General features: G+C 46.4%; 1 protein-coding gene across 2 annotated transcripts in view; it reads right to left on the bottom strand.

Moving 5' to 3' along the window:
• PAMR1 (peptidase domain containing associated with muscle regeneration 1) overlaps positions 1 to 20962 on the bottom strand; it is a 170393-nt gene that overhangs the window by 59502 nt on the left and 89929 nt on the right. Inside the window, exon 1 of one of the 2 annotated variants that reach the window (XM_059069944.2) lies at positions 12423 to 12772. The exons of the other annotated variant lie outside the window; for it this stretch is intronic. Coding sequence (XP_058925927.1) covers positions 12423 to 12495 — 73 coding nt within the window. The 5' untranslated portion in view covers positions 12496 to 12772. Of the gene's footprint in view, positions 1 to 12422; positions 12773 to 20962 lie in introns of those variants that run through there. 2 annotated transcript variants of the gene reach the window in all.

Genomic DNA, 20962 nt, shown 5'->3' with positions numbered 1-20962 from the left:
AACATTGTAAATCAACTATACTCCAATAAAAAAGTTTTTAAAAACCATCACGTGTAGCTAAAATACAGATGGCTCAGAGAGCAGAGGGGGTGAGTAATAATGTCTCCTCCAGAGGCCCACACATACATGGCATTTTCTTTTTTTTTTTGCGGTATGCGGGCCTCTCACTGTTGTGGCCTCTCCCGTTGCGGAGCACAGGCTCCGGACGCGCAGGCCTAGCGGCCATGGCTCACGGGCCTAGCTGCTCCGCGGCATGTGGGATCTTCCCGGACCGGGGCACGAACCCGTGTCTCCTGCATCGGCAGGCGGATTCTCAACCACTGCACCACCAGGGAAGCCCCATACATGGCATTTTCAAGCAGTCCGTTCTTGCTTGTATCATGGCACTCTGGGTTCCTCCCCCTTGCTTCCAGATTTCCTGACCTCTTTCTTCTCATACCTCCTCTTCAGACACCTTTTTAACTAGGACATACCTTACCTCCTGCTGCTTGTCTTCCAGAAATAGAAATTCTACATCTATAGGCAAAGGGAACAAAATCCAAACTCTAGCATCTTGGAAGAGCCCCAAGTTGCCATTATCCTCAACAACTGGGCTGGAAATCCTTGAAGGACAGCTGCTTCTGGGTTATTTCAAACACTGGAATATGAGCTGAATAGATCTTATTTTTTATTAGCATTGGGTACTAATAATATAATTTAATAATGCATCTAAATGTACTTAGCAATAGAACTCAGCAAATATTATATCAAGCAAAGTATTAGAATGTCTAAGTTAAAAACAATAAAACTGGGCTTCCCTGGTGGCGCAGTGGTTGAGAGTCCGCCTGCCGATGCAGGGAACACGGGTTCGTGCCCCAGTCCGGGAAGATCCCACATCCCACATGCTGCGGAGCGGCTGGGCCCGTGAGCCATGGCCGCTGAGCCTGCATGTCCGGAGCCTGCGCCCCGCAACGGGAGAGGCCACAACAGTGAGAGGTCCGCGTACCGCAAATAAATAAATAAATAAATAAATAATAAAATAAAAACAATAAAACTTAAACTATACCCTAAAAATCCAATCTGGATTTCCCCAGACCTAAGAATTCTACAAATGATCCCACCCGCTCCGCAATTCTCAACACTTTTAAAACCTTCTTTCTGAGTCAGAGTGTGTCAGGGCTATAAGGGGGCCTTGGTCAACCACACCCGCGCCTTTGCCAAGAGCTTCCAGAGAAAGTGCTACTGTCTTTACATCCAGGTTCGCTGATGCCAGGCAGAAGCCAGATTTTCCTTCTACCAAAGGCAGATGGCCAAGAGCAGATGTCAGTTTGAGCGAGGGTGATGCGTTTACAATGGCATGTCCTATGGTTCACTAAGCCCTAAGCTGGCGGCAGCTCCATGCAGGCTAGCCCTCATTAGAATTGCCTTCTCCAGTTCTGCAAGCTAGAACAAGATGAAAGGGAACTTCTTTTTGCCTGAGGATTCCTGGCTGGCTCTACCCTTGAATCACAACAGATGGTCATGAGCAACATCTCATGTTTGGGAGACAACATCATTGACCCAGAATCACCTACTCTGAAAGACACCATCCCCTCAAATCCCTGCAAGAATCTACCACCAGCCGTATTTCAAACATGGACAAACTCAGGCACAGCATGTGGAAGGCATTTCAGCCTAAGGCTGGAAGGCAGATGCATGATAAAAGCAAGGGGAGAAAGCAAGTCTCAAAGAAATAAACATATGGTGAATCTTTAGGAATATTTTTTCCCTGACACAGAGTAACAGATGCATAGGATAGGACTGAGGACCAAAGTGGAGTGGGCCTCAAGAGGACCATGTAACTTCCATCCTACTATAGATAGAACACCCAATGTGTCTCCTTCTTAATTCCTTGTGAAACATGTGCTAGTGGGAAAAATAGCAGAAAGGAGAGGAATAGAAGATGACTTTAATTTCCTGAGTGCTCCCTTCTTGCAAAGCATTATACTATTTTAAATAGGTTACTTTTTTTTTGGCCGTGCCACGCAGCATACAGAATCTTAGTTCCCCGACCAGGGATCGAACCTGTGCCCCTGCAGTGAAAGCGTGGAGTCTTAACCACTGGACCACCTAGAGATTGTCATATTGAGTGAAGTAAGTCAGACGGAGAAAGACATATCATATGAGATCGCTTATAAGTGGAATCTAAAAAAAAAAAGGCTACAAATGAACTTACCTACAAAGCAGGAAAAGACTTATAGATGTAGAAAATAAACTTATGGTTATCGGGGGTAAAGAGGGGGGGGATAAATTGGAAGATTGGGATTGACCCATACACACTATTATGTATAAAATAGATAACTAATAAGAACCTACTGTATAGCACAAGGAACTCTACTCAATACTCTGTGATGGCCTATTTGGGAAAAGAATCTAAAAAAGAGTTGATAGGGCTTCCCTGGTGGTGCAGTGGTTGAGAGTCCGCCTGCCGATGCAGGAGACACGGGTTCGTGCCCTGGTCCGGGAGGATCCCACATGCCGCGGAGCGGCTGGGCCCGTGAGCCATGGCCGCTGGGCCTGTGCGTCCGGGGCCTGTGCCCCGCGGCGGGAGAGGCCATAGCAGTGAGAGGCCCGCATACCGCAAATAAATAAATAAATAAATAAATAAATAAATAAATAAAAAAGAGTTGATATATGTATATGTATAACAGATTCACTTTGCTGTACACTTGAAACTAACACAACATTATAAATCAACTATACCCCAATAAAAGTTTTTAAATAAATAAATAAATAAATAAATAGGTTATCTCATTTAACACCTGCAGTAAACCTATATAAAGACACTAGTATCCTCAATGTATAGGCTAAGAGGTGATACAGCCACATTAAAGAGGTTAAGTAACTTGCCAAGAAAACCAGCCATAAATGATGGAGGCAAGATTCAAACCTGGCCCATATTTTAAACCATAATACTCTACACCCTATGTTTATACCTATCCATACATATACACACATAAGTATATACATAACCATAGCTACACTTTTATTTTTCTGTGTACATGTGTATTCAAACTTGAACACATCCATACTAAGACGTCTATATCAAAAATGAAATCCATAAATATGGCAAAAGCAAGGGCTGAATCTTTGCTGAGAAGGATATGGTCGCTCAAGTCTGCTTAGGCAGGAAGCCCTTAAAAGGAACAGCTGGTTTTATTCCTTATGCATTGCCACTGTTCTGAAGCAAGTCTGGGCAGAGAGACAAGGGCAGACAATGCTAGGGGCAAGGGAGAAGCCGTGTCGCGTGACAACAAGAACAATATTTAGGAAAGGCAGGAATAAAGCTGTTCCCAGAAACAGCAAACAAGGGGTTGATGAACAGCTCAAACTCACATTCTGTCTCTATGGGATACAGCCCCAGTGTAAACAGCCCAGACCACTTCAGGGTTGTGCAAATCAGGGTCATGGTAGCTATACTAGAACTGGCAGACAGGTGGGTAAATAAAAAAACACTGGAGACAAACCCCCGTGTGTTAGAGGCTGGAAGGGAGAGGTTAATTGGTAATGAACACACCTTGGATTCAGTGCACCCAGGGACTAGAAGGATGCCCAAATATTCTCCTTATTTTTTTTTCAATTTTCTTAAAATTTATTTTATTTTTATTTTTGGCTGCATTGGGTCTTCGTTGCTGCATGCGGGCTTTCTCTAGTTGCGGTGAGCGGGGGCTACTCCTCGTTGCGGTGCACGGGCTCTAGCCGCACAGGCTTCAGTAGTTGCAGCTTGTGTGCTCTAGAGCGCAGGCTCAGTCGTTGTGGCGCACGGGCTTAGCCGCTCCGCGGCATGTAGGATCTTCCCGGACCAGGGCTCGAACCTTGTCCCGTGCATTGGCAGGTGGATTCTCAAGTACTGTGCCACCAGGGAAGTCCCATATTCTCCTTATTTTTGAAGAGGAGACAGTGTGATTGTCACCAAGGATACAATGTAGTCGGGAAGTCAAGTCACAGCACTTATTGCTCCCCAGAACTGCCACATCATCATAGGTGTGCGTTAATCAGACCCACACCTCAGTTTGACCAGTGATCCCAGGGCAACCACATTACTTTAAACAACTTATAGACAAGAAATGAGTTTTCTTGGTGAACCATGCAGGTCGATACTGGTGAGGACTTTCCTTACAGCAGTGTGGCCAGGAGCACCTCCACAGTTCTTTCAACATCTCAGCAAGTGTGAAGGGACTAGGACATCAGACTTCCCGTCCATCTCTCAGCAGAAGTCTGAAGAAAAAGCTCATGTTTTGTAGATATTCAAATTCCCTTCTTAGCCCATCCTCTATAATGGTGAAGATATTCTTCAATGTTTTATTCATTATGGGCAAGAGACCTGAGTTTTCCAAATGGTGGAGCACTAGTTCCACTGGATGGTATAAGGTGTTATGTGACTAAAGGTTCTGTGGCCAAACAACTTGGTAAATGCTAATAACAGCTTTCTTTATTGTAGGGCTTTGCCAAGTCTATAATATTCTTTGCACATAGTTTATTCCCACATCCCCCAAACTAATTCCATCATGACGTCCTAGGTTTCGTTTACTTCTGCTGAATATCCTTTAGGATTAGTATTCCATGAAACCTACTTTGGAAAATACCAGGCTGGACCATAAGCTCTCTCAACCTGAAAAAAAGTGCCTTACATTATACCATGGAATACTACTTAGCCATAACTTAGCCAAACGAAATTGAGTTATTTGTAGTGAGGTGGATGGACCTAGAGACTGTCATACAGAGTGAAGTAAGTCAGAAAGAGAAAAACAAATACCGTATGCTAACACACATATATGGAATCTAAAAAAACAAAAAACAAAAAGGTTCTGAAGAACCTAGGAGCAGGGCAGGAATAAAGAGGCAGTCATAGAGAACGGACTTGAGGACATGGGGAGGGGGAAGGGTAAGGTGGGACGAAGTGAGAGAGTGGCATGGACATATATATACTACCAAATGTAAAATAGACAGCTAGTGGGAAGCAGCCGCACAGCACAGGGAGATCAGCTCGGTGCTTTGCGTCCACCTAGAGGGGTGGGATAGGGAAGGTGGGAGGGAGGGAGCCGCAAGAGGGAAGAGATATGGGAACATATGTATATGTATAGCTGATTCACTTTGTTATAAAGCAGAAATTAACACACCATTGTAAAGCAATTTTACTCCAATAAAGATGTTAAAAAAAGAGAAAGAAAGTGCCTTAAGGAAAAGGCCTTTTATTCATCATCCTGTCTCCAGCACCTAGGATCACACCTGGCACCTGGTAGGTGCTTGATAAAGTCTGCTGAATAAATACATGAATGTGGATACATGAGGCATGTGTGATTTCCAGGGTCAGGTTATTTGTGTCAAAGACTGATGTTAGAAATGGCTCTTGTGATGACCTTTCGGGGTCTCTGTTTTACAGTAGAAGGAATCCATTGGGTCCATTACTGCTGAATATTTTTTGCTCTTTGTGTACTGCAGTTGACATCTCATTTCCATAAAGGCTTACGCTGCTCACTTGTTCTTTTCTACCATTGATGGGCCAGAGGAGCCAGGCTTGTACAGAAAGGAGGCAGAACATCACTTAGAAGCAGGCACTCAATCACCCACTGGGAGGCAGAAAGCCAGACCAAGAATAAACATTCTTTATACCAGGCAAGCCCTCCCTTCTGCTTGCATACAGGTGAGCCAAGTGGTATACGGAAAAATATAGTAGATGCTACCAGATGGAAGCTAAGCTCAGGCAACTTGTCCTGGGATATCTCAGGTGTTCTCTACTATCACTGTGGACTTCCGAGGTGGGATCCCATGATGCACGGGGTTCACTGATGATCTTCAAAGGAGTCCTATGAAGTAAGTGGACATGGAACTGGGTTTGAAAAGCATTGACATCTTGGTCCCTCAGAGTCCTCAAATGATTTGACTTGAAGCAAAGAGGCCAACACCCCTCCTTCACCCAGCCGTTAAAAACTGGTTGGAAATTTATTGTAACCAACCATAAATTCCGCTTACGAGGACAACTGCTGCATCGTCCCATGAGCTAAAGTTGCCTGAATGTGTTCCTCACTCTGTTCTGGCAGCAGCAGCCCTGGGTTTCCAATCACCAAACCAACTGACCAGACTTCTACTTACATTGACACTGGCTGCCAAAGCACTAACTCAACCCTCTGAGACAGCCAGAGCCCCGGAGAGGGCAGTGATAAAGACGCTTACACTGCAGGAACAAAGGCATTTCCCCAACTCCAGAGGAAGAAGAGTGACAGAAACACGTGTCTTTATTCGCTGCTCGGCCGAGGGGGACACTTCTCTTAACCATTTGACAAAGGACCCAAGACATTAGTGTCTAGTAGACAGCTGATCCTCATTCAAAACCCACCTGAGGGGCTTCCCTGGTGGCGCACTGGTTGAGAATTCGCCTGCTGATGCAGGGGACACGGGTTCGTGCCCCGGTCTGGGAAAATCCCACGTGCCGCGGAGCGGCTGGGCCAGCAAGCCATGGCCGCTGAGCCTGCACGTCCGGAGCCTGTGCTCCGCAACGGGAGAGGCCCAAAGCAGTGAGAGGCCCTCGTACCGCAAAAAAAAAAAAAAAAAAAAAAAAAAACCATCTGAATATTAATGGAGGGAGTCTACATTTCCATCCCCTGCAATATCCATCAACTGTGTTATGCCAAAAAAAAAGAAGAAAGAAAAAACGCTTCACTTTACTCATGTCAGGCCTGCTGCTACTGTCCCATAGCCTAAGAGTTTACACTTTGACGATCTTGACAGAATAAATCCATAAAGGAGCAGCGCTACACAGTGTCAGGGCCAGGCTTAAAGCATGTCTCATCCTTAATTCTGTCCTTCCACAAGCAGACACATGATTTTGATTATAAAGGCTGACCATGGGACAAAGAAATTCTTACTTCCCACATCTAATCAGAATGAGATGCTTGAGCCTGTGGACAGCTACCGCAGAAATTGGCGGGATTTGCAGTCTGCTTAACACTCCTGTTTCCTTTAGAAAATGGCTCCTCTTGGGCTCCACATGGTCCCACTGGGGCTGCTGAGGTCTCTCCCTCATCTCTCACATCCACTCTGCTCCCACAGTGGTGAGCACATGACCCCCGTGAAGCCATTCTCAGCTCCTGGAATATCCAAGGGATAAGTGGAATTCTTTACTAACACCACAGTCTTTATGATTCGGCCAGCAGATCTACCATAGTTGGACCCCCTGCTGACCGTGGCAGTGTTGTGTAGTGTTTCAGTGCATGCATAATGGGGTCAGGCTGTCTGGGTTCAAATCATGGATGTCCAGCTCTGTGACCTGGGCAAGTACTGTACCTCTCAGTTCCCTCCTATGTAAACTAGGGATAATAACAATACTAATTAGCTTCTAGATGTGTTGTGAGGATTAAATAAATACATGTAAAGCACATAGGAGAGTGCCTGGTATTTACCACAAACTCAGTAGATTATTTGGGATCTGGTCCCTTAGGTATGGAGGCTTCCACCACTGGTGTTTCCACCATCACCAGTGAAGAATCTGATGTGCACCCCTACCTACTCCACTCTCAGCCCACATGGGCTCTGTCTCTGTATCACAAATAACAACTGAGAACAATGAAAGGAGTCATTGTTGGTGGGTTGGGCAGTGCAGGGGGAGTAGTAGAAAGTCCCACTGGTTAAGGGAGTGGAATATCTCCAGCCAACAAGAATTCTCTGCCTTCTGTGAGTGGTTTTGTTTATAGATATGAGGTTTGATTTTTTTCCTGCATTTTACTTCTTTCTCTCCATTATAAACCTAATGCTTTGGCCCAGATCTCATGATGACTGACGAACAGAACTCCTTAAACATAGACCAGGCTTGGACTCTGATAGACTTTCTGCCACTGATCTGGTAGCTTTCAAAGCTCCAGCTGCCCTCTGGGTCCTCTGCCATGGAATTAAGAAATTAGAAAATGTAAACATTGCTTTTCCCTCCCCTTTAAAATAAAATAAGAGGAAAGGGATCTGGGCTCCTATGACTTTCAAGTATCCACAAAGTCAGGGTGACAGGTTCTCCCACATGTGGGAGGAGCAGGGCACCACCTTCTCTCATTTAATCACTGAAATGGCACTTTTCCCAATTTGCACATACCCCAGATCAATTGCAGCATCTAGAGCTGGGCTCAGGGGAGTCAGGTAGAGAGGTTTTCTCATGCATCGGGATTGGCCACCCCTAGTAGGGCAGATGGAAATAATTTTCTGACTTAAGGCCAGTCATTAGGTCCTCCAGACACCATGAGACGCCATTATCTCAGCCATTGCTGTCTAGCCAGGGTAACCCAGATGCAGATAAGTTTAAGTCAAACCCATGGTCCCTGCCAGGAGGATTCCAAAGCCCTCCCTAAGGCTTCTGGATATTTCTAAGGGACTTACATGCTCCAGGTCACATCTGCCTCTGGGTCCAGAGGTGCTTTGTCCCTAGCTTACTGACCCAAACATAACACCGAGCCTCACCCGCAGTTTCCACCAAAAGCTCACTCTCAAGGGCCTTCCTGAGAGTAGAACATTTTACCAAAGAGTTGGTGGTCATAGAGGTGAGATTACGTTCCACAAAATACACAAGTTAAAATATATTTACGTTCCTTCTTTTAAAAGTCCTGTCTGCTATGAAATTCTCACTCGTGCTTCCCCCCATTCAGTACACAGCCTTCCACTTTCTCTCTTTCACTCTCCATCTCGGCCCCATCCTTCCCAGGAATGGAGGTCAAAAATGCAAATGCCAGTAGAGACTAGCAGAGAACATACGTGTGAATTGAGAAGGCAGGGTGTCAGGCCAGAGAGGGGACCCAGCCTACTTCAAAGCATTCAGGTTCAAAACATTTTTAAGCATCATATCCTACTAGGTACTTCTGCAGACCTTTGACCCGAAGGCTGCCAATCCTTCGGTGCTACAGTCTCCGTCTTTGCCAAAGTCACTCCCAAAAGAGCAGCAGGTGCCACCCGAACTGGAGCTAGCAAGAACCCTCCCCCCGCCACGTGTGTCCTGAAGCCATGCCACGATCACATGTGCATCAGTATATGATGCTGTTAGATACGTGAGTTTAAGTCAGCCAAGTACCACATGAGCTTGAGCTCAGGAATTCGAGTCTGGGCTCACGCCAGGCTCCGCTAATCTGTTTGTGTTTTCTTTTTTATCCTTATTACAGCAAAATGTAAATAACATAAATTTACCATTTTAACCACTTTTAAGTGTACAGTTCAGTGGTTTGTGTGACCATCACCACTATACATCTCCAGAATGTTCCGTCATCCCTCACTGACACTCTACACCCATTAAACACTAACTCCTCAATCTTTCCTCCCCACAGACCCTGGTAACCACTGTTCTACTTTCTGCCTCTATGAATTTGACTTCTCTAGGTACTTCATATAAATGGAATCATACAGGATTTGTCCTTTTGTGTCTGGCTTCTTTCACTTAGCATAATGTTTTCAAGGTTCATCCATGTTGTAGGCTGTGTCAGAACTTCACTCCTTTTTAAGTCTGAATAACATTCCACTATATGTACATACCACATTTTGTTTATCCATTGATGGACACGTGGGTTTTTCCCACCTTTTGGCTATTGGGAATAATGCTGCAGTGGACACTGGTGTATAAATATCTGCTGGAGTTCAAGCTTTGACTTATTTTGTGTATATGCCCAGAGGTGGAATTACTAGATCAAACATTTACCTTTTTTCAGAACTGTGCCTGTCTATCTTTGGACAGGTTACAGACCCCCTCTAAACCTCATCTGGAAACAGCACCTACCCTGCTTTGGCTCAAACACTGGGCACATCATAAATGCTCACAGATGTTTCCTCTCCTTGTCCTCTGCATTTGAGGTACCCGAACTAAATGATCTCTACAGTTACTCCCAGCTCCCTAAACCAATGATCCCACCCTCAAATTATTTCCCTGTTGGAGAAGCCAGGAGTTCTCAGAATATATATCCGGGGAACACCCTCTTCACGGTCCCCACAAAAATCTAGCCCTGCCAAGAAGGCCCAATTTTCATACCTCTCTCCTTGGAATTTGCTAACACATCCCCTTATAAACCAACATCTACTTTTTCTTGCCACTCCTCCCCCCTTGCTTGCTTTCCACATTCCCTTTCTGGGTTGGCTTCTCCTGCCCACTGAATATCTGTGCTTCAGATCATCTTCCCCAAACGCCTTGATGCTCATTCCCCACCAGCTAATGTCTGTTGGAAGTGACACTTGTGAAGTTATTCACATTAAGGTTTCACCCCCCAGAGTCACATCTTTTAAACGCGTTGTTCCTTTTAGGCAGAATCCTGCTGGCAGAGCTACTGCTATTTGGTGAAGTCAGTGGAGCTGGGTTTCTCCCCTCACATGCTGTTTATATTGGGTTATCACTTGGCCCGATGTTTGGATTTTCATCCTCCGACACGTGTCCCAAGTCGATGAGCAACCACCGTCTGCTGTGCCATCCCCGTGGATGTTTACATTTCATCAGATGCTCTTTTTAGAAAAGTAATTAGAGGAAATACGCTGCTAAGCTTTCCTTGACAGGGCCAGATTCAGAACTCCAGCAGGGAGTGGACTCATTCACTCACGACTTGAAGAAATATTTTCCTTCTCCACTCCATCCCTCCATGTTCCCTCTAAAGGCGAATGCTCAGCAATGAAATATCCTTGCTAGACCCGTGAAGTTGCTGTCTGGTTCAGTCAGCGGCTCGGCTGCCCAGACGGCGCGTACCCACCCTGAAGCTTTTCCAGAGCAAAAGGTAAAAGAGATCCTCAGTTCAGGGAAAAAAAAAATGGGTTTTTCGGATCCTGGGCAAGAAAAAAGGGGCAGCTGAGCTTTGGTTTTTAACTTTTCTGGGTTTCAGCCATCTTACCTGCCACGTTAGAAAAAAAGTAGCAGGGGCGTGCTGACGCAGGGATGAGCAAACTAGACCTCGGAGCCCTGGTACTCCAGAAGGAACCAGGTTCCTCTGGAGTTGGGCTCGGGCCACCATGCCCTGAAAGTTCAGCTCCAAAAGGCAGAGGTGGAACAGGAATGAGCCTGAGGAAAAATCCACCAACTTACCCCCTGGGGCAAGTGTCTGGGTTTATGGATGATCAGACTCCCCCCTCCTGGGCTCCTACATTATGGTCTTTGGGCTGTTCCAGAGGCCAGTGAGGCAAAATTCAAATGAAACACTCTCCAGCTTGAGAGTAAATCACCAAGGAAGATTTCACCTGGGGCTGGCAGGCTACGGGTAGATGGGAAGTATTCACCAAAATGGGTGCTTCTTTTTTTATATCTTGGCTTTTTGTTCATCATGAAGGGATATGCTCCATAGTCCAGCTCCCCTTCTACAGTAGGTGATTGCATTTTACACCCTCACCACTCCCACTTACTCTGTCTCACTCTCAGGCACTTGCCAGCTACGTGCAGCAATGGAGCATCCACCTCTCAAGTAGAGCACAGGTGACAGGTAACCAGCACAGGTGACAGGTAACCCCCGCAGAAGGAGAGTAGCAAAAGCTCACACCCTCCCTGCTCTTCTGCAAAGCTGCCCTATTTTATCATGTGTGTACATTTCAACCGGTCCTTATCTCCTGAGGTCTCACCCTACCTCCTGACACCTGGCCTCTCCAGCCATAGGACAGATGATCCTAAGAAGTTCTCCTTCCCTGCTTGCCCGGGAGCAATCAGAGGACAAGCCTGCCCTCTCTTTGCTTCTGCTGGGTCAAGAGGCTCCCAAGACCTCTGTGTCTCGTTTCAGCCTCACTTGCCCCAGGAGCCCATTTGACATGGGTTTCGTGGCTCAGGAAATGACATGTGAAAAACACAGAAGCCACAGCTCTTTCTAAACAAACACTGTTGCTTCCCCAGAAACGACTTGCACTCTTCACCTCGGCTTTTCTTTCTTCTTTCTCATTCTTATCAAAAAGGAAGTGTATATATGCTGAGTGAGTACATCTCCCTTGCTGGGAATCTGTTCTGAAGGGTTGTAAGATTTCATCAAGCAAGATGCCCCAGAGGGACACCCTCGCTGCAAGCCCTGCTCCTCTTTCCTTCCAGCTCACCTCTGAGGGGGCTTTTTCCAGTGGGAAATTTAACTTTTGCATGTCTTGGGGGGGGGTACCTGACACTGGGTAGATTCCTGGAGGTAATTTTGTGCTTTAAAAATCTAAAATAAAAAACCAGCAAATAAAACTGAAGCTGGTACCCCTCATGAGGCAGTTCAGTCCCACAAGTTGGGATGGCAGAAAACAGTGTCCCATTCTCAGGGCGAAAGACAGACACTCCAGCATCACCAGCCAAGCCCCCAAGATTATCACTGAGAAGAAGCCCCCCCCCCAGCCACCACCCACATACACACAAGCACCATCTCCTGGGACGCCCCAGTCCTGCCCCTCTACCAAACCCCAAGAGGGAAAAGTCCCCTCCTGGGGGTCCTGAATGCTACCCACGGTACCTCTTGGCAAGGAGGAGATGAGAAGGAGCTGCAGGAAAGTGAGCCCCAGCTGCGGCCACCAGCCCAGCTCCATCGTTCCGCGGTGGTGCCCGGAGCGACTGCCGGGGAGGGACCGAGGGAGGCCGGCGGGCAGTCTGCTCTTACACGGACCTCCCCAAGCCCCAGCCGAGCGGGAGCTCGGGTTTCAACTCGCCAGGCTCTCCCATCCTCATCCGAGGGGAACCACCTTCAGCCAGAACGACGTCAGCCCAAACCTCTCCTCTCCGCGGCTGCCTTAACCCTTGCGGGGCCCGGGAGGTGTGGCCACGCGGAGAGGCCCCAGGCCGTGGCTGGAAGGGAAGCTGCGGGGCACAGAGGCCAGCCGAGGTCAGGCTGAGCTCCCTCAGAGCGGTGAGGGGAGGGGAGCAGCCCGCAGTACCCTGAATGGGAGCGGAGGTAGACGGGGCTGGGGGCCGCTCAGGTGAGGCCTGAAGCACCTGCCCCCAACACCCTCGCCCACACCCCGAGCCTGGGATGGGAGGTCCACTGGCTGCCTTCACCGCGCACACTGAGGCTGCTAGATTAAAAGCCTGCCTTCGAGGGGGAGGGGGCGCACTGGTGATGAGAGGAGAAAAGCAGCCAACCTGCCTCCCCCTCCACCTGTATCCCCAAGTCTCCTTCCTACCTGGAGCATTTGCTCCAGGTGATCACAGTTTGGAAATCTTATCCTTTGCCTCTACAGGCTTCTAGGAAAATTCTTCATCTTCCCATGACGCCCATTATGGTAAGTTCAGCAGCATAAAAGCCCCTGCACACCTGCTAGGCAGGGTATTGGGCTCAGGCATAAAAGAACGTACAGGATATTGCCTCCGTTCTGAGGACGTTCAGTCTAGGTACAGAGATAGCAAAAGACATGTTGAAGTGAGGAGGGAGGATGCTTTACAAGATAATAGCTGACATTTTTATCAATTTCTCTGTGCCAGGCATCTAAGTACCTTACATGTATTAACTCATTTATTCCTCACAATAAACCTATCATATCTGGGACTTCCCTGGCAGTCCAGTGGCTAAGACTCCCCACTTCCACTGCAGGGGATGCGGGTTCGATCCCTGGTTGGGGAACTAGGGTCCCACCTGCCACGAGGCATAGCCAAAAATAAATAAATTAATTAATTAAAAAATAAATAAACCTATCATCTCCATCTTACAGATAGGGAAACTGAGTCCTTGAGAGTTCAACAGCTCATCCAAGGTCAGGCAGTCAGTGGCAGAGCCAGGGTTTGAACCCAAGCATCTTGGGTCCAGAAGCCATAGTCCTAGCCACCAGGCATACTGCTTCTTAAAATGCTGTGTATACAGCATTTTATTTAGCCATTATAGTCACCATGTAGAGTAGATGGCATTGTCCACACCGTATGGATGCAGAAAGGAAGACTCAGAGATTACATGACTTGTTCAAGGTCACTTGGTTGGAAGTGGCAAAGTAGGACTCATACCCAGGTCTAACTCAGGGAAGCACTGGGGCTTCAAGCCATGCTTGGTCCCAGTTTGTACCTTCAGATGAAGAACCGACGTTGAGAGGAGTGATCATTCAGGCCCAGAGCACTGGGAGGCTTCCCTGAGCTGGGGAAGCTTGATCTGGGACCCGCGAGAGAGGTAGGATCTCAATCCATGGAGGGAGTGGGGAGGCCTTTCTAAGAAAAAGGGCTGAGTTTGTCCAGTGTCACTGGGAAATAAGTATTTGCATGTTTACAGTTTATATTGATCCTTTTCCCCAAAGGATCCATGGCAATGTATACCATTAAAATGAATGTTAGGGCTTCCCTGGTGGCGCAGTGGTTGAGAATCTGCCTGCCAATGCAGGGGATACGGGTTCGTGCCCCGGTCCGGGAAGATCCCACATGCCGCGGAGCGTCTGGGCCCGTGAGCCATGGCCGCTGAGCCTGTGGGTCCGGAGCCTGTGCTCCGCAACGGGAGAGGCCACAACAGTGAGAGGCCCGCATACCACAAAAAAAAAAAAAAAAAAAAAAAAATGAATGTTAAATCGTTTTCATATATAGATAGATAGATAGAGATATAGATATATCTCAATCTACCTATATATCAAAACTGTTTTATATATATATATATATATATATCTTGATCTATCTATCTCTCTATCTATATCTCTCTATATATATACGCCTCAGAACAAAACCCAACTCAAGAGGATAAACAATCTGTATAGCTTGGATATGGCAGAGAGCAAGAAAAAAAGCATGTGGTCATGGTGTTTGGATTTTATTCTACAGTTAATGGAGGGCTCTGACGGTTTAGGAGCAGGGCGTGTTGGGCCCAAAGCCAAGTCCCAGGAAGAAAAGTCACCCTGGTGCCCAGACTGAGGGATGGAGGAGGCCAAGGCCCGCCTAGAGAGAACAGCTGGGGGTATGGAGTAATGCCTGGACTAAAGAGCCAGCCGTGGAAGTTGAAGGGAAAAATTATGGGAGAAACTTGGCAAAGGTAGAATCCCAGGACTCAGGACAGACTAAATGGGCAGGAACCCTGACACAGGTGCTGCTCTCAGGGAGAAATTCCTAAATCCCAGCCCTGCTTCTGGGGCCCATTGCAGCCAAAAGATTGTGAACAGCAGTCAAATCCTCGATTCACCACTAACTCTCTGAATCTCAATTTTCTCATCTGTCACATGGAAATAATAATCAAATCTACCTTGTAGACTGTTTGGAGAATTTAATGAGATTATATACATAAAGCCCTTAGCACAGGGTCTAGCTCATTCTCAGTGCTCCATAAATATAAATCATTGTCTGTATTATCAGTCTGAGACTGATCCCAAGGACATCCCATGGTATGGGCCTTCTCCCTCACCCTCAACTTCTCTATCCAGGTGAAATTTGTTTAAAACAAGCACCAAAAGTAACCTTAAAAGGGGGGAAAATGCCAAAGGGCAGCACACCTAGGGGGTGGAGGGAAGAAGTTAGAAGAGGAGAGGTTTACTTTGTTGCTGGTCAACCAGCTCTAGTCCTTTGGTGATGGGAGAGGGGAGGTGGTGACTTAGTTTCCAAATAACTGTAGGTGGGCTTCCCTGATGGCTCAGTGGTTGAGAGTCCGCCTGCCGATGCAGGGGACACGGGTTCGTGCCCCGGTCCGGGAGGATCCCACATGCCGCGGAGTGGCTGGGCCCGTGAGCCGTGGCCGCTGAGCCTGCGCGTCCGGAGCCTGTGCTCCGCAACAGGAGAGACCACAGCAGTGAGAGGCCCGTGTACGGGGGGAAAAAAAAAACAAAAAACTGTAGGTATTAGAGCCCATCAGAAATCTGTTTCTCCCATCAGCTGACAATGCTACTTCCTTCTTCCCTTGTCTCCTCTCACCTACACACACAAACACACCCTCCCTGAGTCATACCCAGCAGCCGCTCCCTACAGTAATTTACCCCACTAGGGTGGAGCCCCAGGTGATGAACATGACTGGCAGCCCCCTAAGGAAGTCCCTGGTGCCAGGTTTTTGCTTCTCCAGGCTTAGGGGGCTGGAAACAGGCCCTCACGTCTATCGTTGGAATGCCCACAGGAGTAATTGGGCCCTACTAGTTGTTGTCACTAATTTGGGTTTGCAAACTTCCTAGGGCTATGGAACCTGGAAAGGAATTCTCAGAAAGGAGCGGGACACATTCTTCTGGGGAACTGAAAGCAGTGATCACATATTACCTTGTTGAACTTGACAATAAACATGGGCTGGTAGAGGAAGAGGGAAGCTGTGACTATGATACAAAAAAGGTCAGTAATTTGTCTGAGGTCATACGACTCTACACAAATTTCCATTTTCCTACCCAAATTTAGCTTCCTTTCTTCCCATTATGGTCAAATCAGTTTTTCATATTGATAGAGTTTAGTATCATTCTAAGTCAGGATTCTTGACCCAGGTTCCATGGGGTCTACTGCGAGGAGAGTTTCACATGGCCTTGGAACCTCTGGAAATGATATGCAAAATTTTGCACGCAGGTTTTGGAGTAAGAGGGAGCCATGGCCTTCTTCAAAATCTCAAAGGGATCTGCAAAGTTCCAACTTTTTAAGAATCACTGATCATCATAAGTTAACACTGAAAAATTCACCAGGTATCTGTTGGGTTTGGGGAAAGTGGTTTGGGACAGACAATTGTTGAATCTAGGCTATAAGCTGTACAATGGGTATTTGTAGGACCCTCTCCCTTTTTTGCTATTTCTGCCTTAAGAGCTCTTGCTCTGGATCATACTGCCTAGTGTTGAATCCAACTGGACCACTTACTACATATGTACACCTGGGCAGGTTATTTCACCTATGATGGCTGTAGTTTTCTCACCTGTTAAGTAGAGAGAATAAAGGTACCTGCCCCCATAGGGTTGGAGTAAAGAGCTCAGAACAGTGCCTAAAATATACTAAGTACTCAGGAAACATTAGCTATTTTTATTATGATTCTCTCCCCCTCCTGCCCTCACTTTCTACACCCACTTCTGGGAGGAATAAATCATTAGAAAGGCTATGGGTGAAAGAGGCAAAGTGCCATGCTGGGAAGTAGGGAACAATACCTGGAATTAAGAATTATCTACTTATAATCAACACTCAGAAATCAACAATTGGCTGTAGTAGATGGAGTAGGGTCACCCATTTAATTACAAGTCACAATCCCCTCTAATTGTCACATGAAAGGATGAGGCACTCTAAAAAACCTGAACCTTTTTCAGTGCCCGGGGAGGCTGATTGCATGTGAATACAAAGAAAGAAACCACAGAGAAGGCTGTCTTGTGAAAGCCAACAGCTCCCCAATCTCCAAACTATAACTTTTTCAGATCAGCACCTGAGCAGCAACTATACAGAGGGCAAGCCAGAGGAAAGAGCTGGGGTGGTACAGGTCTGCAAGCCTGAGAGAGGCATCCCAGAGCACTGGTCAGTAGTGCGGTCGGTAAGTTTTCATGGTTTTCGTCAGCGTACGAAACACAAAGTTCAAGTCAACCAAGGCCAGAGATGGAGAAGGGTAGGTCTGTGGAAAAGACAAAGGGTCCTTCCACCAGAGCCTGCTCTAACTGGCCGCACCATGGAAGTCTCCAGCCCTAATGAATCCTGGCTGTTCACCTACACAACAAGCAGCAATGTGCCACCTCCAGGGCTGGCACAGCTCCACTCCCTTTCCATTGGGAACCAGGCAAAGGGGTAGGTGAGTCTGTCGTTCTTTCTTTAACCACATTCTTCTTGCTCTATGTCATTCTTCGTGGAAATGGCTGAAAGTGGGCACGTTTCCCTCCTTCATAGTCAATGTGTTCCTGAATCACTTGGGGAAACCTATTCTTGACTTTCATATGTGTATTTATAAACTTCAATTTAAAGCAAAATGTCTGCTATGCCACAGAACTGCAAAGCTTTACAAAGAACACTGGCAGAAATTGTGACCCCGATCCATGTGGCTAACGCAACAGTTACATGCATTTGAACCATTTAGGATGAGGAAGGGACCAAAACATGGAATAACTCCAAGGAAAGGCAGCAGGGTACAGTGGCATAAAAAAGGCAAGAGGGCCCAGGGTGGATCAAGGCTCTACGACCTACCAGCTGTATGAACTTGGGTAAGTTCATTGGCCCCTCTGAGTCTCAGTTTCCTCATCTATAAAAGGGAGGTAATAGCTACCTTATAATTCTGGTGAGATTAAAACGAGGCTGGCATACATAATGGTAGCTCAATCAAGGTTGACTGTTGTTATAACTATGTATGAACATCTACTCTTAGAGTTTCATTTCAAAATGAAACTAAGTAGGTACCATTTTCCACAGGTCTGGTGATATGTTAGGTTATGTTCCTATATTGATTTGAAGCCAATGCATGTGTGAAGAATATATTGTCTTGTATATTTATGCTTCCAGTTGGAAGTCTAGGGGTAGAGTGTGCATTTGTTCAAAGACAAATCGAGAGGCCTGTCCTGAGTAGACCCAGTCCAAGTGCTGAAGAAAAAATTATTCTGATGTTTGTTAAAGACTGTAAGGAAGACTTTATTCAAGGGACTGCGGCAATGGGTGTCTGCAGGAAGCAGGGGAGATTGGGCTCAACTCTGAATAAAACAAGGAAAAATGAGGATTTATCACCAAGGAGCAGGGTGGGGGGTCAGTGGATGGAAAACTACTAAGAGGGAACATTAGGAATAAGGGGGGATACTGGCTAATCTGATTTAACAGGATTCTTGCTGAAGGCAGGTCAGCGTGATCAGATATCAACAAGGAGATGGTGGGGGATGAGGAACTGAATCAGATATCAAGGGTGATCAGATATCAGTGATGGGAGATTCTCACTAAACTGACTTAGCAGGATTCTTTCTCTTGAGGACAAGGCTCAAGGAGGGGCCTAGCCAAGAAAAGGCTTACACAAGACTGACTACAGCTTGGTTAAGGAGCAAGTCTTTGTCACACAGGACCCACAAAGTCCCCTGAAAGGTCCTTGTTTTGAACGTCTGGTTCAATCTTGCCACATTGTTCATTGGGATAAATAGGATTTGCATATAAAGTAACCTGTTTCCTTCCATGGAAGGAAGGAAAGGAGAAAGCATAAATACCAAGTAAAAATCATCCATTCACTTATTCAACGCAATGTACTGCATGTCTGCTATGTGCCAGACATCATCTCAGGTCCTTGGAGTACAGCCGTGAACAAAACCTGTGTGGTCTCTCACCTTGCAGATTTGCAGACCAGATAGCAATGAGACATTGGGCAAATGTGATGAGCAGCATAAGTGAAGATGGAACATTCCAAAAGCATGTAACCAGGGGATCCAGTCTGCTCTGAAGGTCAGAAAAGTTTCCCTGAGAAGGTGACACTGAGCTTCAGACCTAAATAAACACAGAGGGAAGGGAGAGTAGAGGACAAGAGATGAGGAAGACTGGGTAATAAAGAGGCTAGAGGTGCAGGCAGGCCTTCAAAACCATGAACTTGATTATGACAGGGTCATTGAAAACAACTTGAGGGCCAGTGACTGGATAAGACTTGTGCCCCAGGCTCAGCTCTCTACACTTACATCCAGTATGCAACAGGATGGAGAGAAGTGGCTTGATCTGAGAGGCACCAAGGAGGTAAAAAGGATGGGATCAGTGATTATGGTGTATATTGAGGAGAAAAGTGAGGGAGCAAAGACCACTCCCAGTTGATAACCGTGTAGATGTGGGTGGGTGCATGGTGGTGTGCTGTGTAGGACTCTCTCTCTCAGATCATTCACTCTGGGAGAAATCAACTATGGAGAGTCTCACACAGAAAGGAACTGAAGCTTCCTGACAACAGCCCCATGAAGGATCTTGGGAGCCAATTCTCCAGCCCTTCCGATGGCTGCAGCCCTAGCCAGCAACTTGTCTGCGACCTCACAGGAGTCCCCTTAGCCAGAGCCACCCATCTAAGCTGCTCCCAGATCCCTGACCCTCAGAAACTAGGCAAGATAATAAATTGTGTTGTTTTGCACTGCTAAATTTGTTACATGGCAATAAATTACTACTACAAAAGATTTCTGAATTGGGCAACCTGGGGTAGAGGAGAAACCAAAACTGTCTATACACTTGGTAAACCTGCAGCCAAATGAAAACTTCTGGGCAGCCACAGCTTAAGGACTCAACAGTGAGAAATGTTAATACAATGAGCCTATCACAGGGAAGAAGCTTTCAGTTGTGCATAACAACAAACCCACTTCATGTGGCTCAAACAATAAGGAACTGTATTATCATGTATAACAATAAGTCCACAGGTAGGACAGCTCCAGAGTTAATTCTGTGGCTCAACAACAGTGTTAAATACTTAAATAGGTCCAAATTACCAACAGATACATACAGTGTGCACACATTTATATAAAATCTTGGGACATATAAAAATAGCAAGTGTTGTACAGATGGCCAAGAGCCACATGAAAAGATGCTCAACATCGCTAATTATTAGAGAAATGCAAATTAAAACTACAAGGTATCACCTCATACCTGTCAGAATGGCCATCATAAAAACATCTACAAACAATAAATGCTGGAGAGGGTGTGGAGAAAAGGGAACTGTCTTGCACTGTCGGTGGGAATGTAAATTGGTGCAGCCACTATGGAAAACTTTATGGAGGTTCCTTAAAAAACTAAAAATAGAGCTACCATATGATCCAGCAATCCCATTCCTGGGCATATATCCACAAAAGATGAAAACTCTAATTCGAAAAGATACATGGGTCCCAATGTTCATTGCAGCACTATTTGCAATAGCCAAGACATGGAAGCAACCTAAGTGTCCATCAATAGGTGAATGGATAAAGAAGATGTGGTACATAGATATAATGGAATATTACTCAGCCATAAAACAGAATGAAATAATGCCATTTGCAGCAACATAGATGGACCTGGAGATTATTATACCAAGTGAAATAAGTCAGAGAGGGCTTCCCTGGTGGCGCAGTGGTTAAGAATCTGCCTGCCAATGCAGGGGACACGGGTTCAAGCCCTGGTCTGGGAAGATCCCACATGCCGCGGAGCAACTAAGCCTGCGAGCCACAACTACTAAGCCTGTGCGTCTGGAGCCTGTGCTCCACAATG

This window comes from Kogia breviceps, chromosome 7, assembly GCF_026419965.1.
Source record: "Kogia breviceps isolate mKogBre1 chromosome 7, mKogBre1 haplotype 1, whole genome shotgun sequence".
Lineage (NCBI taxonomy): Eukaryota > Metazoa > Chordata > Mammalia > Artiodactyla > Physeteridae > Kogia > Kogia breviceps.
The sequence above is the reverse complement of the archived record's forward strand: the minus strand, read 5'-3'. Positions and strand labels throughout refer to the sequence as shown.